General features: G+C 38.3%; 1 protein-coding gene across 1 annotated transcript in view; it reads left to right on the forward strand.

Moving 5' to 3' along the window:
* Positions 1 to 644: 644 nt before the first annotated feature.
* pall (F-box protein pallbearer) overlaps positions 645 to 26,872 on the forward strand; it is a 141,425-nt gene continuing 115,197 nt past the window's right edge. Inside the window, exon 1 of the mRNA XM_090375333.1 lies at positions 645 to 985. Within this exon, the coding sequence (XP_090231459.1) occupies positions 884 to 985 (102 nt within the window). The 5' untranslated portion in view covers positions 645 to 883. The remainder of the gene's footprint in view (positions 986 to 26,872) is intronic.

Genomic DNA, 26,872 nt, shown 5'->3' on the forward strand with positions numbered 1-26,872 from the left:
ACACCGTTTTCGAGCTGTACCCTCGAAATGTAAGGAATACTGGATCACGCCACGAAATTCATCATAACCTCAAAAGTCATCAATCATACTGCATGATGGAAGAGATAGGGAAGGGTTGACCGGAACTTAGCTCTGGAGACTAAACATGGGTTCCACCACTTCAAGCCTCCAATAAGCAAAGTGGTGGTATTGTACCGGTTGATGAGAGTTATTTACCACCTAGTTTACTAGATGGTAGATGACTGATTTTGGACACAAGTCAACGTACTTGTGTCAGTAACTACCACCTAGTAAACTAGGTTCTACTTACTGACACAAGTACGTTGACTCTAATATAATAACTTGATTTTTTTTTTTTTTTTTTTTATTCCTCGTATGATAACGGAAGGGAAGAAGAGATTATGAATATTTGGTGATATTCCTTTTTACACAAATTATTAACTATCTGCTGCTGTGTTCTTTTTGCGTTCTTGATGACAGGTGTTTGCAAAGTTATTTTTTCAGGAAACTGCGTGTGCATAATGATTCGTATAATCTTGATTGTTGTAATTGCTGTGGCATTTTAATAGTGTCATTACACTTTTTTTTTTTCTCCAGATTTTTCTGTTTAGGTGGTGTAGAGGAAAATAGTACTTTGGGGAGGACTTTTTGCACCAATTTTGGATTGATGTAATTAATAAGTTTGGTTATTTTTGTTATTCACTTATGCATTTATAATTGGTGAAACCATTTAGATTTCGCTGTGGCTGTGTGTAGTACTACTTAGTGGTCATAGTAAGGAGGCACTTGTATGGAATTATTGTACATTGGAGTGGATGTTTGCATTACTGTGCATTTTACCACTATTTTACACAGATGGTTGAATTTATGTGATTTGTAAATAATGACTTGCATGAAAACAGCTTTAATATCGTCAATGCCCGATGAATTGCTGGAAAAAATTATTTGTTGCTTCTCATATGACGAAATAAGTAGATTGAGGCAGGTAAGTTTACTTATCACCTGTGTATAACACTACAGTAGGTTCGTTTATGATATAAAATTTAAATTTTTAATGAATTTGATAATTGTATTGTTGTTGGGAAAATAATGAAAGGAAGAAAAAGAACTATCAGCCTAAGTATTTATAATAAAATAAAAATGAAAGCACTTTTTATTTGAGCGAGGTCAAAATATGTGTTCATTTATAATCAGAATTTGGAAAACATATTGGAGGGAATGTATAGGTGAAAGGGGAAATGTTTTATTTTATTTATTTATTTTTTTGGCTGATGCTGTGTAAGGCTGCTTTCTTGCATCATGTGCCACTACTAATGCAAAACATGTTTCGTGGTATGTTCCTAACATATCATCAATGGCTGCAAAGACAGACACCCCACTAACATAATACTAGTTGGAAATTTATTCCAACAATCATTGTATCACATTTTCTGCACATTTATCTGTTACCAACCTGTACAGCTTAAATTTGTCGCTTTATATATATATATATATATATATATATATATATATATGAAAACCCCAGGCATGCTCGTGTAAGGTATTAGAAACTATAGTACTTAGTACCATGGTTGAAGATGAAAGAAGATACTTGTTAACATTAGACTTGAATTTGTGTAGATTGTACTTTTCAAGAAATATATGAATGAAGGGAGGTTGTTCCAGAAAATGGAATTTAATTGAATAAATGAGGAAGAAGAAACGTTGGGTCTGAAAGTTTGAAGTTGGACAGTAAAGGGATGCTGATTGGTTGCAGCTGGTGTTCCATTTTTTCTTCTTGAAATTCATTTCAAAGTGTGTGAGCTTTAGTCAAGTAAAGGAAACATCATCTCACTGGTGTTCCTGGTGTTTTTCACTTCTGAAAATTCTGTTATCTAATTATTTACGATAATTTTATGTCTGGAAGAAGACTTACTGTGTTGCTGACATTTTGTAGTTTTCCTTCTTTTTTTTCAATCACTTTTTCTTATATCACTTCATTTCCATTATATTAGGGTGGCTTTCCATCTTCCCCTCTCAGATTTTGTTGATGATTACAAGAAAATTGTAACAATTAGTTTTATGAGAGTCATTACTGCTACTTTACACATCTGAATCATTTTCAGATAATGTCTATACCCCATTTTATGGGTACACCTATGTACAACAGTGATCCTGTTGCAGTGTGCTACTGCAACAGGATCTAGATAATTTGGGCAGATGGGCTAAGAAGTGGCAACTGAAGTTTAACCTTGACAAATGCAAAGTACTGCATATGGGTAGAAGTAACCCCAGAGAAACGTACCAACTGTGTGGTACTATGCTTAAGGTGGTAGAAAATGAAAAAGACCTGGGAGTAATTGTTCAGTCAGATATGAAGTTTTCTGAGCAATGCAGACGGGATGCCAGGGCAGGTCATGGCTTGTCAATGATATATAGGAATTTTGCTAGCAGGGAGAAGGTGATTATCCCTCTGTATAAGGCAATGGTCAGGCCATGCCTTGAGTACTGCGTACAGGTCTGGAGGCCTCATTTGAGGAAGGATGTAGATTTACTTGAGCATGTACAGAGAAGGGCAACAAGATTGGTGAGGGGAATGAAGGGATCTTCTTACCAACAGAGGCTTAAGTTCTGCAAATTGCAGTGGCTGGAGACTAGGCACCTGCGCGGTGATCTGATTGAGGTGTATAAGGCATTGAATGGGTTGAGCACGCTGAATTCTGATGGGATCCTTCCACTTGTTCAGATCACGAACCTAAGGGGGCATAAATTCAAATTAAGAAAAGACAGATGTAGAATAGATATGCGGAAATTTGCCTTTAGCCAGCAGGTGGTTAATTGCTGGAACAAACTTCCATCTGTTGTTGTGGAAGCTGATAGGTTGAATAAATTTAAGGAGGAACTGGACAGGCATTTGGAGGGAATGGTGTGTGTTTTTTTTTTTTTTTTTTTTTTGGCTGATGCTGCATAAGCTCATACACTTGCTTTCTTGCATCACATGCCACTACTACTACTACTACTGCATTGTGGGCATAGCCAAAGAAGAGAGTGATTGACCTGTTGAGTCCTGTGATTGGCTGATTGAGGGGAGTTTTCTTTATATTTATGCAGTTATTTTTGTTTAGTGAAAAAAGGTTAGGTTTTTATGTGACAGGTTTTTATGTGACTGGTCGTCGGCCATGGTCAGGACTGCCTTCTTCCTCTCTCTCTCACCGAAGTATGGAGGTGTACCCATAATCTGGGGTATAGCCCAGAAAATTGTGATCGTATAATAGATAATTTAAAACTCGCTGTAGCGTAAGTCCATGATTACACCTGATCTGTTTTATAGATAATAACACAAAGCAAAATTAGTAAAATTTTATTTATACGTGTGTGTATATACACTGTGCTGCCACTTTATTAGGTACACCAAACTAGTAGTGTGTTGAGCCTCCTTTAGTTTTCAAAACAGCCTGAATTCGTCTAGACATGGATTGAATAAAATGCTGAAAACGTTGTGGAGGAATGGAGTACCATGCAGACATGAGTGTGTCACGCAGTTCCTTGAGATTCAATGTAGGTGTAAGCCTGCAGCGAACAGCCCTTTCCAGCTCATCCCAAAGATGTTCAATAGGATTGAGATCCGAGAACTGAGCGGGCCACTGCAGCAAAGAAAAGTCATTGTCATATTCCTGGAACCATTCCATAGTGATTCGGTCTTTGTGCACTGGCGCAGTATCCTGCTGGAAGTAACCATCTGACTGGGGATAAACTGTCAATCTGAATGGATGCACTTGGTCAGTAACTGTTTAGGTACAATGTGGCATTCAGACGTGAATCTATAGGTATCAATGGACCCAATGTGTGCCAAGAAAACATTCTCCACACCATAACACTGCCCCCACCACCTTGCACAGTAGTTGTCAGACATGACGGGGTCCATGGATTCATGTTGTTTGCGCAAAATTCTGAGCCTTCCATTAACATGATGCAACAGGAACTTTGACTGGTCAGACCAAGCAACTGTTTTCCAATCCTGAATAGTCCAGTGCTGGTTTTGCTGTGCCCACAGGAGGCGTGTTCTCTTGTTCATCATTGATAACAAAGGTATGCGATGTGGCCATCAGCTGTTGTAGCCCATTCGCGACAAAGTGCAACTAGTGGTCCATTGTGATATTTTGTTCTGTGCACCAAGGTTGTATTCTGATGTGATGTGCGACATTGTGGCCCGTCTGTTTGCTTGCACAATCCTAGCCATTAACCTCTGAACTCTCTCATTAACAAACGATTTTCTTCCACAGGAGTGCTGTTGAGAGGATGTTTTCTGTTCATTGCACTATTTTCGATACATCCTTGAAACTGTGGTGCATGAAAAGTTCAGAACTGCCATTATTATTATTATTATTATTATTATTATTAGCCATATGGTGCAAGGAAGCCTGAGGCTTATGCTGCACCAGCCAAAAAAAAAAAAAAAAAATTTTGAGTTACCCTGAGAGAGAGAGAGAGATAGAAGGAAATCACCAAGAAAGAGAAGAATGATGATATCCAGCTCAGAACCCTGGGTGTGCCAAGCCCATACTTACCAGATGTGAGCCCCTGGGATTTTATATAACCACTGAGAAAAATGTACAGGTAGCCCATTGTTGTTTTGTGTAATCATCAGTGATAATGATGAATGTATATCAGGATTAATGTTCAAGTTTGCAGATGATACAAAGGTTGGCAGGGTTGTTAATGACAGTAAAGACAGTATGCTTCTCCAACTGGATCTAGATAAGTTGGGAAAATGGTCTGAGAAGTGGCAACTGAATTTTAATATTGACAAATGCAAAGTACTGCCTATGAGTAGCAATAACTGAAGAGAAATATACCAACTCTGTGATACTATACCCAGGAAAGTGAAAAAGACCTGGGGGTAATTGTGCAGTCAAATATGAAGTTCGCTGAGCAGTGCAGATGGGCTGCCAGGGCAGGTCATGGAGTCTTGTCAATGATATATAGGAATTTGGCTAGCAGGGACAGGGAGGTGATTATCCTGTTATACAAGGCAATGGTCAGGCCACACCTAGAGTACTGTGTACAGGTCTGGAGGCCTCATTTTACGAAGTATGTGCAGTTGCTAGAATGAGTACAAAGAAGGGCAACAAAATTAGCAAGGAGAGCAAAGGGGTGATCTTACCAAGAAAGGCTTAAATTCTGCAAATTGCTGCACCTGGAGAGTAGGCACCTGCGAGATGATCTGATTGAGGTGTATAAGGCCTTGAATGTGTTGAGCAAGCTGAATGTTGATGAGCCTGAGGGGGCACAGATTCAAATTGAGGAAAGACAGTGTAGAATAGATGTGCGGAAATTTGCTTTTAGCCAGTGGGTAGTTGATTGGTGGAACAAACTTCCATCTTTTGTTGGGGAAGTTGATAGCCTAAATAAAATTAAGTGTGAGCTGGACAGGAATTTGGAACGAATGGAGGGGTGAAATAGAAGGTTTTTTTTTTTTTTTTTTTTTTTTTTGCTGATTCTGCCTAAGCTCGCTTTCTTGCATCATATGCCTCTACTAATGCTAATGAGCAGCAGCCTAGAGAGGAAGTTGCTGGGGCTTCAAGAGCTGCTGGGAGTTATCATGGAACAAGTAAATACATGGGCTGTGTTTGGGAAACTAAGAGTAAGAACAAGTGCATGTATACTTGCATGTACACTAATCCTAGAAGTATAGTAAATAAAATTGATCAATTTGAAGTGCTGATCAAGACATCAAAGGCAGGTATTGTTGGGATATCATAGACATGCTGTCACACATATATAAGCATTGCAGAATTGGAATTTGGGTAGTAAAATGTACAGAAAGGACAGACACGGTAGGAAAGGAGGAGGGGTTATGCTGTTAGTTAATTAAGAAGCACAAAATCTAAGAAAGTGCATCCAACCGGTGAAATACCACCACTTTGCTTATTGGAGGCTTGAAGTGGTGAAACCCATGTTTATTCTCTAGAGCAAAGTTTCCAGCAACCCCCTCTCCCCATACTTCTCCTTCAACCCATGCATGGTACTAAGTACTATAGGTTTTGATACCTTTCATGTTTGGGGTTTTCATAAAAAAAAAAAAAAGTTGACACAGGTGGACAGTGCAATGTTGAGTCTTTTTGGTGTGACATAAACACCGGGAAAGGGAAAATGAGAGTAGGAATGTGTTATAGGCCTAATGACTCTGATGAGTACAGTGAACAGTTGTGCAGAGAAATAGAATGGGCCAGTAAATCAGAATGTCTTGTGAAGGGGAATTTCAACTTTCCAGATATTGACTGGAACTTGTACATTGGTCACTTGCACGCTAGCAAGACTTTTGTGGACTTATTTGAAGGATTGTTTTCTACAGCAACAAGTTTGAGGGGCAACCAGAGGGAGTAATAACCTTGATCTGATTATTAGCAGTGATTATTAGATTTAATATGCATTAAGCTTTTGCAGATAAAGGAACTAGGTGACAGTGATCACAGTGTACTGATGTGGGATTTACTTAAAGATGTAACTACCATCAAGGTTAAAGAGAAGGGTTTTTGTTTTCGTAAAGGTGACTGCAGTGGTCTCAGACAGTTTATAAATTCTATACAGTGGGATCAACTGATGATGTTACCAATGGTGAATTCTAAATGGGAAGCCTTCAGGGACTTCATCTTAGAGGCTGCTAGGCTTTTCATGCCAACTAAGAAATACTGTTCAAGGTTCAGGTCTAAATGGATGTCAGATGAGTTAATGAGGCTCGTGGCAGAGAAGAAAAATGCAGGGATGCATATGAAATATCAGGCTACACAGAAGCTTATTGCAGAAATAAGCTGGTCTGTAATCAAGTCACAAAAGAGGTTAGGCAGGCAAAAGCAGATTACGAGAAATCTTTGGCAAAGGATGCAAAGAAAAAGAGCAAAGAGTTCTTTACTTATGTAAACTCTAGAAAGAAAGGGATGAATTAGATTGGTCTATTTAACATAGATGGTTTGACTTAATGATCCTGCTCAAGTAGTTGATAAACTGAATGAGTATTTTGCATTTACATTCACACATGAGTTATTCAAGGAGGGGGAATGCCAGAAGTTTTTCAAATTCCGACAGGGTACTAAGTGATTTTGTAATAACTGAGAGCAAAGTGGAGGAGAAATTGTTGAAGTTAAACATAAAAGAGGCACCTGGGGCAGATGGAATCTATCCAGTTAGAATGAAGGAGGCAGCAAGGGAAGTAAGCAACCCTTAGCCATAATTATGAGAGCATCCTTAGAGTCAGGGGAGATCCCCCATGGACTCAAGCTGTGCAAATGTATCCCCAATTCACAAAGGGGGTTCAAAGGTTCTGTTATGGGAAAAATAATGGAGTGACTGGTTATAGAGGTGATACAGGATCACCTAGACAAGACAGCAATAATATGGGTTTGTTAAGGGGAAGCCTTCTCTGGGTAAGGCGCCTCCGTAGCCAGGTGGTAAGGAGCAGCAGTGCGTAGCACACGCTTCTTGATTAGACCGGGGTTCGAGCCCGTCACCACCAAATACGGAGGATGCGGAAAGGTCAGGGAATGACCACCGCACCGGAGCAATATGGCCTTAGTTGCTAATGCTCCTAAAAATCAAATAACAACAACAGCCTTCTCTGGTCAATTTGATTGGCTACTACGATGTGGTCACAAAGGAACCGGATGTAAATAATAATTTTGATATCATATACTTGGATTTCAGGAAAGCTTTTGATACTGTTGCACATGAAAATCTGCTGTACAAATTAGAGCGTTATGGCATTAAGGGAAGTTACTCCAATGGATAAAGGGATGGTTGAGTGGAAGATGGCAGAGAGTGGTAATACGTGGACATAGCTCTACATGGACTAATGTTATTAGTGGTGTCCCCCTGGGCTCGGTTCTGGGCCTATTGTTGTTTTGTGAATTTATCAATGATATCGATTAAGGTATGCCTGGCTTAATGTCCAAGTTTGCAGATGATACAAAGGTTGGTAGGGTTGTTTATGACAGTAAAGACAGTATGCTACTGCAACAGAATCTAGAAAAATTAGGCAGATTTGGGCTGAGAAGTGGCAATTGAAGTTTAACATTGGCAAATGCAAGTATTCTATATGGGTAGCAGTAACCCAAGAGAAATGTACTGACTGTTTGGTACTACACTGAGGGAGATGCAGAATGAAAAAGACCTAGCGATAATTGTGCAGTTTTTTTTTTTTTTTTATGAAAACCCCAAATACGAGAGGTATTAGAACCTATATACTTAGTACTGTGCTTGGGTTGCAGGTCGAGAAGACGAAAGAAGATATTTGTTGACATAAGACTTGAACGTCTAATTTTCAGGAAATATGTATGAAGGAAGGTTGTTCCAGAAAACACCAGTTGAATGAATAAATGAGGAAGATGAAAAGTTGGTTCTGTGAGTTTGAAGTTGGACAGTAAATGGATGTTGGCTGGTGGTGGCATGGGTTCGGACTGTTTTGAAAGAGAGAGAGTGGGAATTATGGAAGTCAATTCAGAACAGTGCCCATGGAAGTATCTGTAGAAAAGGCATGCAGCAGAAACGTAACGTCAGTGAGACAGTGAGTGGAGAGACTCTGTTAGAGATGAGTCATTAATTAACCTAACTGCCCCTTCTGAATGGAATCTAGAAGCCTGAGAGACGTTTTGGGGGCACAGCCCCAGATGTGGGAACTTATTGCATCGTAGGGCGGATTTGTGATTTGTACAGAGTGAAGAGCTGTTTGCAAGAAAAGTAACGCCAAGAGCAAAAGAGAAAATCAAGTTTTTTAGATTTGTTATTTGATAATCAAGTTATTTGATATTGCAGAGGAAGCAATATTTGTAATTCCCAAATTATTCCAAACACAAAAGGTAATCCCTAAAAGAGATCATTTTGCCTAGAAATTGGAGTCTCACCAAAGATAAGCATAGGCAAAGAAGAATCCTTTTTGTGAGATATAAGACAAGACTGAGTTTTAGAAGGATTGAAATCAGCTAAGTTGTCTTTGCCTCACTGGAGAATTACCTAGATATCGTCATTTAAGGAATTGGTAGCGGATATATGAGAAGTTGAAGCTGATTGAGCAGGGCAAGGTTTCTCAAAATGGAAAGTGGAATGCAATGTGCTATCATCGGCAAAACTATTGATAGGATTTCCAGTCAATGGAAGAAGGTTATTACTATACATGAGGAAAAGAGTGCGGGACACCAGCATTAGTGGAGAAGTTAGAAGACTGAGAGCCATCTACCATCATCCTCAGTGAGCGATCAGTGAGAAAACTGGATAACCAATTACAAAAAGCAGTTGGAAAACCATAAGATGGAAGCTTGTTTAGAAGACCTTGTTTAGAATGCCAAACACAATTGAATGCCTTTGATATGTCAAGGTTCTTGTGTTTCACCAAACATTTTCCATAAATGGGTAACATAAGCTAGAATATCACTAGGGATCGACACGAACGGAATCCATACTGGCAATTGTTGATCAGACAGAAGGTTTTTAGGTAGTTTAAGAGTTAGCGGTCAATTGATTTCTGCAATACTTTAGAAAGAGTACAAGTAATGGGAGTAATTGTAATGGGACAGTAATTGGATGGAAGGGATTTGTCACCTTTTTTAGGAACTGGCTGGGTATGAGCAAATTTCCAAGCAGAAGGAAAAACACCTTTGGAATAAGAAAATGAAAAAAAGATGGCAAAGAACAGCAGTAAGTTCAGGAGCCTGCACAGGTTTTGAGAACATGTGTAACAATAGCATCAGGACCTGGAGCTTTCTGAGCATCAAGTTTTGTCAAAATCCTTCTGACATCCTTTTAATGGAAGACCACAGGAGGCATTGAATGGAGTGTGTTGGAAATGGTGGGAGTTATTTTACCAAGATCATTAATACATGAGTTGGAAGAAAAATGGGATACTAGCAGGTCAGCTTTATCCTTGGCTGAAGCGACAAGAGAACCATCTGGTTTTGACAGAGATGAGAGTAGACATGGGCAAAAGTTGCGGCCAATAGCTTTGTCAAGAGACCAGAATGCTTAGCTACCATTAGCGTAAGAAGCAAGTGTTCTACTTTTAGCCTGTTCAAAATCTAGTTTGGACTGATTAGTAACTGCTTTATAATCGTTGTGAGACATTCTCTGTGCAGTGCAGACTGGCTGCCAGAGCAGGTCATTGAGTTTTGTCAATGATATATAGGTATTTTGCTAGCAGATACAAGGAGGTGATTATCCCTTTGTATAAGGCAATTGTCACACCTTGAGTACTGTGTACAGGTCAGGAGGCCTCATTTTAGGAAGGATGTAGATTTGCTAGAACAAGTACAGAGAAGGCAACAAAATTGGTGAGAGGAACAAAGGGGTGCTCTTAAGAAGAAAGGCTTAAGTTCTGCAAGTTGTGGCATCTGGAGACTAGGCACCTGTGAGGTGATCTGATCGAGGTGTATAAGGCCTTGAATGGTTTGAGCAGTCTGAATGATGACTCGATACTTCCGCTTGCTCAGATTAAGAACCTGAGGGGGCATAGATTCAAATTGAGGAAAGACACTTGTAGAATAGATGTGCAGAAGTTTGCTTTTAGCCAGCAGGTACATGATTGCTGGAACAGACTTCCATCTGTTGTTGTAGAAGTTGATAGCTTAAATATATTTAAGGCTGAACTAGTCTTAAATTTTTTTTTTGCTGATGGCACATGATGCTTTCTTGCATCATATGCCTCATCATCATCATCGATTTTCAATCCACTGCAGGATGAAGGCCTCTCCAGCAACTTTCCAATTCCTTCTGTTTTGAGCACTGGCCATCCATTTACTACCCACAAACTCATGAATTTCATCTATCCATCTCCGCCTTTGTCTTCCAGGTTTTTGTCTAGCTCCTCTTGGGTACCATTCTGTTATTTTCTTAGTCCATTGCCGACCGGGCTAGCCGAGTGGGTAAAGTACCTGCCCGGCAACCCAAAGGTCGCGGGTTCGATTCCCGCCTCGGGCTTGGATCAAAGTACTGCAAAAACCTTGGGAGGTGCAATATGGCCACAAAAGCCGATGCGCCAACAACTACCAAATCAAAAAAAAAAAAAAAAAAAATCTTAGTCCATCTTCGAGCTATGTGTCCTGCCCAAGACCATTTTAGTCCTTTAGTTTTGATAAGAATGTCCTTTACTTGAGTTTGCTGCTTAATCCATGTGTTTCTCTTCTTATCTAACAGTCTGATTCCCAATATAATTCGTTCCATTCTTTGCTGTGTAGTTCTCAGCTTCTCTTCCATTCTTTTGGTGAGTGCCCAAGTTTCACTTCCATAAGTCATGGTGGGGAGTATACATTGGTTCATTATTTCACGTTTCAGACAAACTGGGATGTTGCTCTTCAGTATGTGACTATATTTCCTGAATGCTATCCATCCAAAATTTATTCTTCTCTTGACTTCCAGCCATTTATCATTATTACAGCTAATAACTTGTCCCAGTTAAGTATATGACTCCACCTTTTCAATTACTGCTCCTTCAATCATTATTTTCCTTTCTGTGGCATACTTGTTCATCATTACTTTTGTTTTAGCCATATTCATCTTTAGTCCAAAATCCTTACTAACTGTGCATAACTGATTAAGATTTTCCTCTAATTCTTTGGGATCGTGGCTTATGACCACAGTGTCATCTGTAAATCGTAAATGGTTTAGGTATTCTCCGTTCACATTGACTCCTTTCTGCGACCAGTCTAATCTTCTGAAAGCGTCCTCAAGGGCAGCAGTAAACAGCTTCGGAGTTATTGTGTCTCCTTGTTGAACTCCTTTCTCGATTTTAAATGTGCTACTGTCTTTGTCTAGTCTAATAAAGGAGGTAGCACTCTCATATATTTTCTTCAAAATCATAATATATGGGGTATCTATGCCTTGTCTTTCCAGTGCCCGAAACATTGCCTTATGCTGTATGGAGTCAAATGCCTTTTCATAATCCACAAATGCCAGGCATAATGGTGTTTTATATTCATTTGCTTTCTTCATTAGCTGTGATATTACATGAAGGTGATCAATAGTTGAGAATCCTGTCCTAAAGCCAAATTGTTCTTTCGGTTGATTCTCATCAAGTATTCTTTCTAATCTGTTAGTAATGACCCTTGTGAACAACTTGTAGATATGGGATAACAAGCTAATTGGTCTATAATTTCCAATTTCTGATTTATCTCCTTTCTTGTGCCGCAAAACTATGACTGCATTATTCCACTGCTTAGGCGTCACACTTTTCTAATGCACTTTGTGAAGAGTCTTGCCAGTTTTTGTGTTATGTCTCTTCCTGCCAATTTTAACAACTCTACAGTAACTTCATCTTCTCCCAGGGCTTTCTGATTCTTCATTTTTTTCAATGCATGTTCTACCTCATCGGGAAGAATATCGGGTATGTCGTATGTGTTGCTACTTTGCAATCCATCTTCCCCACTGCTGGCATCATTCCCTCGCTCCTTGTATAATTCTCTATAGTAGTCTTCTGCTATTTGAATTATGCCTTCTCTGCTGTTTATAAGTACACCATCGCTATTCTTCAGTTTCAGTATCATTTGTCTTTCTGTATTACTGCTCATGGCTGCTGATTTAAATCCTTTGTTTTCCCTTAATGCTTGTTCTACTTTTCTTGTGTTAAATCTTCTTATGTCCTCTGAGTCTCTTTCTAATGGCTTTACATAACTCAGTATATTCAATTTTCTTCCTGTCAGTGTTTTTCTTGCTCTTCATTTGTCGTTTTCAGTTCGTGACAAGTGTTTCTTGACTAATTTTTCTTCTTTGGATTTCTTTTTCCCTATAGGTTTCTTGGGCTTTATCACTTTCAGAAAGTTGTAATATTCCTTGTCGATATCTTGGTCCTGAGCAGTCTGCAGAAGCTCAAACTTGTTCTTAAGTTCCAGTACGTACTACTTTTTCTCCTCTTCTGTTATCTCAAAGACCTTTGTATTATTTACTCGAGTCAGTTTTTTCCTTTCCTTTCCTACATCTATATCAAGTGTACATCTTACCATTCTGTGATCACTTCCAACATTTACATTATTCAGGACGATAACATCATTCACAATATATCTTCTGTTAGTGAGGATGAAGTCGATTTCATTAGTTGTTAATCCATTTGTATTCTTCCATGTCCACTTTCTGTTCACCCTTTTCTTGAAAAAAGTGTTCATTACTGACAGTCCTTGAGATTCTGCAAATTCCACAATGTTAAATCTTCTTATGTCCTCTTTGAGTCTCTTTCTAATGGCTTTGCATAACTCAGTATACTCAATTTTCTTCCTCTCAGTGTTTTTCTTGCTCTTCATTTGTCGTCTTCGGTTCATCATGACGAGTGTTTCTTGACTAATTTTTACTTCTTTGGATTTCTTATTAAATTTTATGTCCTCTGTAGGTGGTAGATGACTCATCGACCGGTGCAATACGACCACTTTGCTTATTGGAGGCTTGAAGTGGTGAAACCCATGTTTAGTCTCTAGAGCAAAGTTTCTGGCATTCCCTCCATACTTCTCTTTCAACCCATGCATGGTACTAAGTACTATAGGTTTTGATACCTTTTGTGTTTGGGGTTTACATTAAAAAAAAAAAAAAAAAAAAAAAAGTCCTCTCTGAGTCTTTCTAATGGCTTTGCATAATTCAGTATATTCAATTTTCTCCCCAATTATTGCTAATAAGCATTGCTAATAATTGCAAATTCCACAACTAATGCTAATTAGACAGTATATCATTAATGGGTCAACAGTGACAGAATCCTTATTTGCAATCATTCATTGGATGGAAGATTTCTAGATAGTATAGGAGTTCGCGGTTGATAGATTTCTCTCTTACTTTAGGAAGAGTAAAAGTAAGTGCAATGGGGTGATAATTGGATGGGAGGGAGGTTTCCTGAAGTAGAGAAAGTATGCCATCGGTGTTTAGTTTATTTAATCCCAAGCAGATGATGCTGAAACCCCTTTCTTCATTGGTAAGGCTATCTTCCTGTTCCTCCAACATATTAGTAGGGGCAAATGATTCAAGAAATCAAGTTTATATAGTATCAGCTAAAAAAAAAAGGTGGAGGATTGTATATTAACTGCTCATTCCCTCTAATACAGTGATGTTTCCAAGTCCACAATCCAATGAACTCTTCTCTGTATGGGCCTCCACAGTAGGAGCCTGTTCAAGGTACCCATGCCTATGTCACTCATTGCCATAGGTACCTAAAGTTTGCATCTGAATGGCATTATTGAACCATTCATGACAGAAACAGAAATTGTATTTTCCAGTGAATTGCATTTCCTGCTATTCTGTGTGAATGGTAGACGGAGGAAAGTGACAAACTGTAGACCTGGAATCAGTCTCATGTCCTGGTCCAACATAAACAGGCAGTTGGCAGCAGTGTTTTGGTATGGGTAATGTTTCCTTGTGAATATTTTGGAGCCCTCATACCCCTAGATTTCACTCAAAATGCTAATAACTACCTGTCCATTGTGTCTGATCATATACACTTCCTGGTGACTGTTTTTCCGGATGGTGCAGGTGTTTTCCAGCAGGATAATGCTCTTTGCCACATTGCTTGTTTTGTTCAAGTGGTTTGCCAAACATGAAAGTGGTCAGAGGTGCTGTCTTGTCTGCCAAATTCACAGGTCCTGGTTTTTCAGATTTTTAGGTCCAGTGTAATCCCAGCACCATGGATTGACAGATCTAGCGTAATGTCTCCTGCAATGTTCAGAGGCTTTATAATGTCTTGCTGTATGATGGCCATACTGCTGGCAAAGAGAGGATATCCCCACTACTAGGTAAGTGGTAATTAGCATTAGTAGAGGCATATGATTAGTCAAATTTTTTTTATATTTGACAGCATTAGTCAAATATAAAAAAAAAACTTCCCATTTCATTCATGCATTCACTCCAGAAGTTTGTCCAGTTCTTCCTTGAATTTATTTAAGCAATCAACTTCCACAATGACAGATGGAAGTTTGTTCCAGCAATCAACTTCCACAATGACAGATGGAAGTTTGTTCCAGCAATCAACTCCTCACTTAATAAAGGCAAATTTCCACAAATCTATTCTACAACTGTCTTTCCTCAGTTTGAATTTATGCCCCCTCAGGTGCGTAATCTGAGCAAGAATGCCATCAGCATTGAGCTTGCTCAAACCATTCAAGGTCTTATTCACCTCAATCAGACCCACCTTACAGGTGCCTAGTCTCCAGCCACTGAAATTTGCAGAACTGAAGTTTAGCACCCCACCCAGTAGTCTTGTTGCCCTTTCTGTTCTCGTTCTAGCAACTTTACATCCTTCCTAAAATTAGGCCTCCATACTTGTACGCTGTACTCAAGGTGTGGCTTGTCCATTGCGTGATACCAGCATTTCCCAAACTTTGGTCCGCAGACCTCTAGGGGTCCAGAGACCAGTTCCAGGGAGTCTGCAAGAGAACTCTCTGGAACTGGTCAAATTATTCATTCTATGTATTGCTAATTAATGATAAAGTTATTAGTATGTATTTATGTAAAAATACATACTAATAACTATGTTGAGTTTTAAACATAACTTTGAATTTTCTTTTCAGAAAACCCACAGATCTCTCTCTCTCTCTCTCTCTCTCGCTCTCTCTCTCTCTCTCTCACACACACACACACACACACACACACACACATACTCTTTTTCATCATATACTCCCTTCTATCGTGTCTTTGCCGAATTGCCGACATTCTCAAATTTAACCCTAACTCGTGACTGTTTTTCAACATTGACCTGCACTCGTTAAATAAGTCTGCACATCTACTCTTACTATCATTAGTGGCAACATGTACAACAATATCACCTTTTATGCTCTTAAAAGATGATATCTGCTCTACAATTTCATCAACTTTTGCTTCTGGCAAACATACCCTGGTCCTATTCCACCTGTCCTTTTTGCACAATATATTTCCAATTTCCCTGAGAATAGAGTCACACCGAAATAATTAGCTCCTGTGGGACCAGTGCTTCCTGCCTTGAAGTTTGCCACTGTTTTACCTGATGCACAAGAGTGAACGCTGGTTTTGAGTTGGGCAGCTGAGAGCTTGATAGGCCTGGCCCCATCTTAATTCCTTCGAGGGCATCTACTATACTCTTCAATCTCTCATAGATGCCCATCAGAATGTTGAGTTCATGTCCAATTTCTTCTTACTCTCTGCAGATATCCTCCTTGGCTAGATCATGTCCTGGTCCAGAAAGGTCCACAGGTGTTTCACAAGTTACACATTTTTTTAGGCTGTGATGCATTGGAGAAATGCCCACTTCGGTTCTCCCTCAAGCCACAGCACTCCCACTACTTTGTTCCTGTTGCTTTTCTACTCTAGTCTGAGGAATCATTTCCGTTTAAATACAATTTAATTGATTAATAATTAAAATTAATAAGATTAATAAATTCAATTGATTAATTGACAATTCAGATTATTTCACATTCCATGTTTCAGTCCATAAAAACAGTACTGCTTGGGTTTTAATGGCTGTGGCTGGTCATTGCAATAGAAGATCAGACAGGAATGGAAGTGTGGAGAGAGATCTGTGTGTGTAATCGGATCTTGAACAAATATGAGGGCCTAGCTAGACAGAGACCTGGACAAGAAGAATGCATTATTAATATAATTTACCTTGCATTCCACTCTGATTTGGAGTATTTCAACAAATAGACGAATTAAGCAGTACAATGTTCAATTAACATTTACTAGTAAAAAATTACTAACCATATTTCTCTCCAAAAATTGCATCTCTCTACAATTTTTTTTAGTACATAAAGATTTAAAGAGGTATGTAAAGAGATATATTGGCATGATAAGAAGGGGTTTCAAAGATAGGTTGGAATACCATATAGGTGATCTATATAATGTTTATTTTTATTTCAGCTGTTTTAGAACAGGGACACCGCAAATTCTTTTCAGTAATTATATGAAGGTGATTGACAATGTTAACGTTGGTTGAAAGCTATGCATGGGCAGTGTGAGAGACATTATAAACAGGTGGGAATGTGTATTCACTATGTCTTTGAACCTCATTGTGTTGCAATAAAACCACCTGATGGAAACCTGAAAAGGGGGGGGGGAGGATGAAGAAATGAAATGGGCACGTTGGAATCTGTAGATAATGATGAAAATCATTATTTACAGATAATGGGTATGAAAAATGTCAGTATACAGTTGCATAACCAAATCATACTTATGCAGCTTTAATTTATATATTGAAAGCTTCTGCTTACATTTTCAGTTGGTTTTGTCAGTTTTAATTGTTACAATATTTGAATGTTTTATTTATATTTGTATTCATATATGTATTTGTGTGTTATATTGATATATGTCGTATGTTAATACATATTTTATTTGTACAATTTTACATAAATGTGATTTGGCATATTAAAGAGCTTTTAAATACTGTTGATCAGAGTGAGTGAGCATTAACATGCAAGATATTTTAATATTTAAATTTCAAGCAGTAATGGTGCCCAGGTTACAACAATATATCTCCAAGGTTAAATTGAAGATTTAAGTGGCAAAAACTGTTTGGTCTCCATATTCTGCATATTCTCATCTTTTCATCTAGTCTTTTGAGGTTATGATGTTGCATCATTGGAAGATCCAGTATGATTTACATTTCAAGGAAACAGTCTTAAAAATTTGTTTTTGCACGATGGCTGTTAGATAGGCTGCTAGACTGAACCAGTGCTTTCTGTGAACCTCATTATGTCTGTCAATTATTATCATACATTTTGAAGTTTGATCATATATGGAAAAAATCTGTGAAGCCTAGGAATAATATTAAGTCTAGTAATAATAATCCATAATGATAAGCCTAGTATTTTTTTTTTTTTTGTTCTCTCCTTTTTCCTGTTATATAACGAGGTCAGCATTTTTACTGTTTTGGCATGAAATTTTTACGGCCAGATGCCCTTCCTGAAGCCAACCCTCACCCTTTATCCCAGTTGGGGATATGCGGTGGTCATTCCCTGACCTTCCACATCCTTCGTATTTGGTGGTCATGGGCTCGAACCCTGGTCTAATCAGGAAGCATGTGCTATGCACTGCTGCTGTCCATGGAGGCACCAATGATAAGCCTAGTAATAATCCATAATAATAATTGTAATAATAGACCATAATAATCCCATTTCTGAATTTCAATAGCATATTCACTTGTATGTACTTTATCTTGTAAAGCATCACTTTTGATGTATTTATTATACATTTACTTTTGCCTGATATTTGGATAAGAATATTTTGAAATATTTTTAACAATGCGACTGTTACTGAATGATTTTTGTTGACCTGAATACTTTGAGCTTGATTTTTATAATAACTGGAATGATAGTAAGATTCATTCCAACTGCTGCTAACATTTCAAAAGATACAAGTGCATTAGCTGCATAATGAAACTACACAGATCAGATGGAACTTTGCCTTGGTTAAGATAGTGTGACTCAAAAAAAAAAAAAAAACTGTGCACCATATACAGTAAACTGCAGTTATAGTACTTTTGCAGAAACTCTCCCTAAAGAGCACTATAAGTGGGAAAGCTTATATGGGAGTTTACTTTATTCCCATGTTGTTATATGGGAGTTTACTGTATATTTTTATTTTCTGCTCAGATAATTATCCTTAATAATTAGTTCATTATAATTAAGATATTTAGGAATGCATTAGTGCAACAGCTTATTCAACCACTGATAGAAAAAAAAATAATAGGGTTGAATTTGAAAGTGTCTGCAATTCTGCCCAGACACAATAGGAGGGAGTATATGATGAGAGCCCTGTCGATCAAATGCCTCTGCTAATGCTAATGTAATTCGGCCCTAGAAGGATTGTGCAAGGCTCAAGGGGTAGAATTTTTTTCAGCCTGGTCTGTACTTAACAGGAGAGACTGCTTCTACAGGGATGGGATACACTTAAATAGAAAGGGTGCAAGAATGTTTACTGATGCTATCGAGGCAGTGTTAGGTGGGTCGGAAAACTGCTAGATGGGGGGGATACAAGGACTAATAGATTAACAATAGCCACTGGCAGAGGTGAAAGTGATTCTGCACTGCTTCTATTGGAATGAGCCGCAGCGTGGAAAATAAGATGCAGGATATTTCAGAGACTGCTGGGAATCATTGGGGTACAAATAAACACATAGGTTGTGTTAGGGTAGCTAAGAAAAAGAACAGGTGCATGTATACTTGCGTGTACACCAATGCAAGGAGTTTAGTAAATAAATTTGATGAATTTGAGGCATTGCTCAAAACATCAAAGGCAGATATTGTGGGGATTTCAGAGACATGGTGTCAGACAGATATAAGGAATACAGAACTGGAATTTGGGGAGTACAATGTCTACAGAAAGGATAGGAAGGGAGGAGGGGTTATGCTATTAGTTAAGAAATACATAAAATCCAAGGAAGTGAAGCTAGTCGACATTGCTGGACAGTGCAGTGTCGAGTCAGTTTGGTGTGACATAAGCATTGGGAGATCAAAATTGAGAGTAGGAGTGTGCTATAGGCCTAATGACTCTGATGAGTATAATAAGAAACAGTACGGGGAAATAGAGTGGGCCAGTAAATCAGAGAGTCTTATAATGGGGGATTTTAATTTCCCAGATATTGACTGGAATTTGGGGGCTGGTCACTCACACACTAGCAAGGCTTTTGTGGATTTATTGGATGATTGTTTTCTTCATCAGCATGTTCAGGAGGCAACTAGAGGGAGTAATACTCTTGATTTGATTGTCATTAGTGATTCTTCATGCATTTAAGAATCTGCAGGTAAATGAACCACTAGGTGGCAGTGATCACAGTGTGCTGAAGTGGGATTTACTCAAAGAGGTAACTACCATCAGGGGTAAAGGGAAGGGTTATTGCTTTCGTAAAGGCGACTATGATGGACTGAGACAGTATTTAAATTCTATACAGTGGGACCAACTGATGATGTTACCAACAGCAAATTCAAAATGGGAAGCATTCAAAGAACTCATCTTGGAAGCTACTAGGATTTACATACCAACTAAGAAATATTGTTCAAGGTTTAGGCCTAAGTGGATGTCAGATGAACTAATGAGACATATGGCAGAGAAGAAAAATGCATGGGATACATACAAATTAACACGTGACACAGAAGCCTATGATAGATACAAGTTGATCTGTAACCAAGTTACAAAGGAGGTTAGGCAGGTGAAGGCAGATTACGAGAAATCTTTGGCAAGGGATGCAAAGAAAAACAGCAAAGAGTTCTTTACTTATGTAAACTCTAGAAGGAAGGGGATGAATCAGATTGGTCTACTTGATATCGATGGGTCAACTGTTGATGATCCTGCTCAGGTAGCTAACAAACTGAATGAATATTTTGCATTGACATTCACACATGAGGAGTTATTCAGCGAGGGGGATGCCAGAGGTGTATTCAACTCTGGCAGTAAGCTAGAGAATCTTGTAATAACTGAGAGTAAAGTGGAGGAGAAATTGTTGAAGATAAATACAAGAAAGGCACCTGGGGTGGATGGGATCTATCCAGTTATATTAAAGGAAGTAAGCAAGGAAGCTCTCATTATAGACCTGTTAGTTTAACTTCTGTTCCTGGAAAATTAATGGTGGCACTGGTTAAAGAAGCACTGCAGGATCATCTAGACAAGACTTCAGTTATAGCTCAGACACAGCATGGTTTTCTTAAGGCGAAGTCTTGCCTGACCAATTTGATTGGATACTATGATGCAGTCACAAAAGAACTGGATGCAGGGAATAACTTTGATATTATATACTTGGATCTTAGAAAGGCTTTTGATACTGTTGCACATGGAAGACTGCTGCACAAATTGGAGCAGTGTGGCATTGGAGGCAAATTGCTGCTATGGATAAAGGGGTGGTTGAGGGGGAGAAGACAGAGAGTGGTAGTCAATGGACACTGCACATCGTGGACTGATGTTATTAGTGGAGTCCCTCAGGGTTCAGTATTGGGTCCATTATTGTTTTCTGTATTTATAAATGATACTGATGATGGCATATCAAGCTTAATGTCCAAGTTTGCAGACGATACGAAGGTGGGTAGGGTTGTCAAGGACACTACTGACACTATGCTACTGCAACAGGATCTGGAAAGGTTGAGCAGATGGGCAGAGAGGTGGCAAATGAAGTTTAACATTGACAAATGTAAAGCACTACATATGGGAAACAGCAACCACAGAGCAACATATCAACTCTGTGGTACTACACTGACAGTGGTAGAGAATGAAAGGGACCTGGGGGTGGTTGTGCCGGCAGATATGAAGTATTCTGAGCAGTGCAGACGGGCTGCAAGAGTAGCATGGTGTATTGTCAATGATATATAGGAATTTTTCTAGCAGGGATAAGGAGGTGATTATTCCCTTGTATAGGGCAATGGTCAGACCGCACCTAGGGTACTGTATACAGGTCTGGAGGCCTCATTTCAAGAAGGATGTAGAGATGCTGGAACAAGTACAGAGAAGGGCAACAAGATTAGTGAATGGAACAAAGGGATGCTCTTACGAAGAAAGGTTTACGTTTTGCAAATTACAGTGTCTGGAGACTAGGCACCGGCGAGGTGATCTGATAGAGGTGTATAAAGCCTTGAATGGTTTGAGCATGCTCAATGCTGATGGGATTCTTCCTCTTTCTTGCTCAGAATAATCACCTGAGAGGGCATAAATTCAAATTGAGGAAAGACAGATGTAGGATAGACGTGAGGAAATTTGCCTTTAGCCAGCAGGTGGTTGGTTGGTGGAATAGACTTCCATCCCTTGTCGTGGAAGTTGATAGCCTAAATAGGTTTAAGGCTCAGCTGGACAGGTATTTCGAACGAATAGAGGGGTGAAGAAGTGGAAGTGGTTATTTTTTTTTTATTTATTTATTTTATTTTATTTTATTTTATTTTTTGGCTGATGCTGCATAATCTTGCTTTCTTGCATCAAATGCCTCTGCTAATGCTAATAACAGTATATTTTAATGTACCAGTGGCATATTTTTGATGTGTTGATTCAAACATGAATTAAATCCAGCACATTTTACAAAAAAAAAAAAAAAATACGATTTGCAGTCCAGAAATATTAAAGCAACCTGGCACTCATCAATGATCACATTTATTGATCTGTGAAAAAAAAGGTTTCATTTCACCCTTTTAGTGATATCACTCATTCAGAACTACATAACTTAGGAACACTTCTTTTGCAAATTACAGTACACTGGTGTTCAAAGAAAGTGCATCACCCCTTAAAATTGTAATTGTCATCCGAATGACGTAAGTATATGGCAATATTTCTTATCGATTGCATCAGATAAGATTGACACGTGTACATGGTGAAGTAATATTGCATCAGCTGTTACTTTCAGCTATATAAGCACGCTCTGCAAGAGTTGCAGTCATTCCTTGCTTGTGTCAGGATGGCGAGTTACGTGCAGTTGACGACACGAAGAAAGAGAGCTATTGTTGCTTTACATGAGGAAGGATGTTCTTCCTGTCATATTGCTTATAGAGTGTTTTGTAATCAGTCAACAGTGAGTAGATTTCTTTCCAAAGTCAAGAATACTGGTTCTGCTGATAGGAAAAAAGGAACCGGATGCAAAGGAGTCTGTACGCCAAAACAAGGCTGTGGTTTGAACCGCTTATGCCTTGAAAAACCGTAAAGCTTCTTTGTCTGAGCTGAAAAGGGAATGGGAAGAATGTACAGGAGTGATAGCAAGTGCAGTAACAGTCAGAAGACACCTTTTCAAAAATGGACTTGTAGTCCATAGTCCTAAGAAGCCCCTCCTTACACAAAAAATGAAAAAGGCCCAATTAATTTGGTGTAAGAGCATGTCAAATGGACCTCTGAGCAGTGGAAGTCAGTTATTTTCTTGGATGAGAAGAAATTCATCCTGCATGGCTCTGATGTGAGACAAACAATTCACTGTAGATGTGTTGAAGAATACCATCCAGACTTTATGGTGTCTACAGTGAAATTCGCTACCAGCCAAATGATATGGAGATGTATTTTGTATCAGTAGGTCACCTGCAGTTTATAAAAGGTTCCATAAATGCCAGTGGATACCTGGCTATATTGGAAGGCAAACTGCTGCCAACCATTAAGACCATTTCAACCTGTCAAGTAACTGCATCTTTCAGGACAGCTTTTCTCCTTGTCATCGGGCGAAAAGTGTAAGTAGGTACCTCTGTAGTTACTTTAGCTTCATTTCTGCATTAGAGGTTCGACAGTAATGTGTTTACATACGTTACAGGCAGTGGTGAGCTATAGTGGGCTCGCGAGAGCCCATTGTTGAGATGATCATTTATTTTACAAATGAAATCCTGAATGCAATTATTGAGTATCTAGAGCCAAAACTACAGTGGGAAAAGCGGGGCCCCATTCCCAGCATTTTAATGGCGCAATTGATCGGTTATGAATTTTAAAATTGCTTCATTTTTGATTTAATTACAGTCAGATTTCTGTTTAACGATCTCTTTATAGCGAATTTTTTTGATACCCCCTTGGTAATTACATTTAAAATAGTTTCCGGTGAACGAAAAAATTTTCCATGTAAAGAATGGGTTAGGAGAGACAACTTTGTATGCATTGTTCTTACATCTGGCCTTTAGACAATTTAAGTAATTAGAAATCGCGAGTTAAGGGTGAAAGGGATTACCATTTCACAATGTTAGTGGTGTCCATAAAACCTCTGCAGTCACACACCGAGAAGTTGTGCTAGTCAATATGCTTTCCATAGCCAGTCAGAGGATTAAGAAGATTCTCGACACGGATTATAGCCTCTGGTCAACCTGTGTTGTGGTTCCCCTTTACTCCTACAAGAAGTCATATGTTTTTTGGAGAAGTGAGTGATCCTTGCCTTCCAGTAAATGCCTCCTGTCTATGTTTACATGGTCACAGTAACAGAATATTTGTGCGATTCCAACATTTTGCACTGTATTCAAAGAACTAGTGAGAGTAGTAACGTTGAGCGGAAGGGGGTGATTGAGGCAACTAAGATATTATATAAACTTTACAAAGAGGAAATGTTGGCAGATTTTGAAACTTTGTCAAGGCTTTCACTGTGCAGAAAATGTTCTAAAATATAATGGCATACAGGCAATAATAAAAAAACTATCTAAAAACTCTCCAAAAAACCAGCGTGAATTAAAGATGATTGCTAAAGAACTTGGTGCGGAAACTATAAAGATTGGTCGTGTGTTCGGGCTACAATGGGCAGCTTGTAGCTTATGGACGGCAATTGATGGTTGGAGAAATTATCCCGCTTTGTGCAAACATTTTGAATCAGAAAGTTAATTAAATATTCTGTATTATTAAACCAACTTTTCAATCTGGAATTTCTTAATGATTTAGCACTAACGATCGGCATCCTGCAGGAGCTCTCTTACCTTAACTAGAAGCTTTACAAAGTCGCAGCATCACTATAGTAAAAACAGATAAATTAATTATTCTGACTATCAATGCTATCGCTAATTTTAAAAATTCTGAAGGAAATTATGAAGCTAAAATTGAGAGCATGTTGAAGTTGAAAGAATTTGAAGGAATCGAAAGTAAGAACACATTTAAAAAATTACCTCGTGACACGTTATTAATGCAACAGAGTAATTTTAAATTAAATAAAGAAAACAATGATACTATTGACGATGAGGAATTGAAAGAAATTTTAAACATATGCTACCTGGAATCGTGGAATACGAAATAGCTTTTGTCTCCGTGGCAAGACAGTGAAAAATGAATAAGAAATTTAAGTTTTCTGATAAAATATGAAATAAAAATTAATGATTTTAGAGATTTTGTCGAAGACAGTTTATCTTTAAAATCAAGTGAAATTCACTCTTCAATTATAAAAGCCAAAAATATCTTTGAAACCACTGCAATTAGCAGTGCTTGCAGCGTAATGAATAATATTGTATAAATGAATGAATAATGTTGACCATACATCTAAATGGAAAACCATTGCTTCAGTTTGATCCAGATTGTTATGTCAAATCATTCCTCTGTAATCATCACTCAGCTTGAGCAAAGCAGAAGATCGACAACAAATATTAATAAAGAAGTAAATTGTATATGGCAATTTTTAGAATAAATTTTTCTTCAATATTTGTGTAATAATTTTTTTTATGTAATTTGTGATTTGACCCCGTGGGCTCACATCTGGTGAGTATGGGCTTGGCACACTAAGGGTCCTGAGCTGGATATCATTATTCTTCTCTTTTTTGGTGATTCCCTTCTCTCTCTCTCTCTCTCTCTCTCTCTCTCTCTCTCTCTCTCTCTCAGGGTAACTCGCAAATTTTTTTTTTTTTGGCTGGTCCAGCATGAGCCTCGGGCTTCCTTGAACCTATAGCTAATAATAATAATAATTATTATTATTATTGTGTACCTTTTCTAGAAGAGTTTTTGTTTTTTATATAATATTTATTTTTATATTGTAGAATGTTTTGTGATATGGGAACTATTTCGTGTTACTTCTTATTCACAATATTAAAATTTTATCATGAAAAAAATATATATCCATTATATTTCCCTAGTTGTGAAAAAAAAGAGACGAATAAAAAAGTGGCACGTGTACCAAGCATGCATGGTAGATGGTTTTATGTGAATATTTCATGTTTCTTTTAGGTATTTTGATTTGGACATTGATTACGAAATAATAGAGCTTTTGTATTGTAAATATTTTATTGAACATTCGCAAATTTTTATAATTTCTGGAAGACAAGAAGATACAATGGATTTATGATAACTACAGTAACTGATGTGTACCTGCGATTGCAACATATCTAATGTCTAGAAAATAGCATCGATTGAAGTACCGACCTTGTAGTTGAAATGACATACGCAGCTGTTTGGAGCACCTAACAATGGAATGTTACGAAAATGCAAGATGAAAAAATAAATTGTTTTGCAAATATTTGTATTGTTGCAGTCATGCTTACTTCAGGAAGTATGATTGTGACGTTATACTATTAAAAAAAAATCGAAACAGAACTCGAGATACTATCGTATCCAGGTATCATTGTAAAGAGGAGAGGGTGGCATGATGACCAGGCTGACTCGAGATATCATACTGGTCACGAAAAATGCGTCACGCGTTTTTTTTTTTTTTTTTTTGTAGTTGTTGGCGCATCGGCTTCTGTGGCCATAGTGCACCTCCCAAGGTTTTTGCAGTACTTTGATTCGAACCCGCGACCTTTGGGTTGCCAGGCAGCACTTTACCCACCTGGCTAGCCCGGTCGGCGTCACCCATTCTAATCACACTACTAGTGAATGCTCGGTGCAGACTAGTAGTGTGAACGTGGGAAGTGCCTCTGATTGAAGCCTACCGCGGATGATGTCATTTCCATGACATCATCCGCGGCAGGAATCGCCAAGGATTTTTCACATCAAAAAGTCGGCAAAACTGCAAGCCCATTGTTAAATTATTCACAGCTCACCACTGTTTACAGGTGAAAAATTGGTTGGAAGAACGGTCCATTACAACTGTTAGCTGGCTAGGAAACAGCCCAGATCTGAATCCTATAGAGAACCATTGGCATCATGTGGAATCTGCAGTTGCCAGAAAGAAACAAAGACCCTTTGTGAACTTCAGGAAGTCATAATTCGTGTTTGGAACCACGAACTATCAATTGATTATCTTCAGAAATTGATCTTGTCAATGCCTCGACAGTGTGGCTGTCATCTGGGCCAGAGCTGGTTCAGCTAAATATTAGTTTGCACATGGTGAACTTTTCATTTTGTTTTCCATTTAAAATGATAAACTGAAGCAAATTGAGTGTTTCTGATAACATTCAGCCATGATTGTTGTGTTTACCAAAACTGTTGTATAAAGGTTGCAAATGCTCATTTTGGAATATTTTGAGCTCACCTGTCAAATATTACTTAGCTTTGCCTTAACTATTAATAGATATCTTTTGTTTATATTTCTATTTGTGATGCTAGTCATTAATGTAACTAATAATCGTGAAAAAAT

The sequence above is a fragment of the Mastigoproctus giganteus genome, chromosome 6, assembly GCF_048544385.1.
Source record: "Mastigoproctus giganteus isolate SK-2022 chromosome 6, ASM4854438v1, whole genome shotgun sequence".
NCBI classification, from domain to species: Eukaryota; Metazoa; Arthropoda; class Arachnida; order Uropygi; family Thelyphonidae; genus Mastigoproctus; species Mastigoproctus giganteus.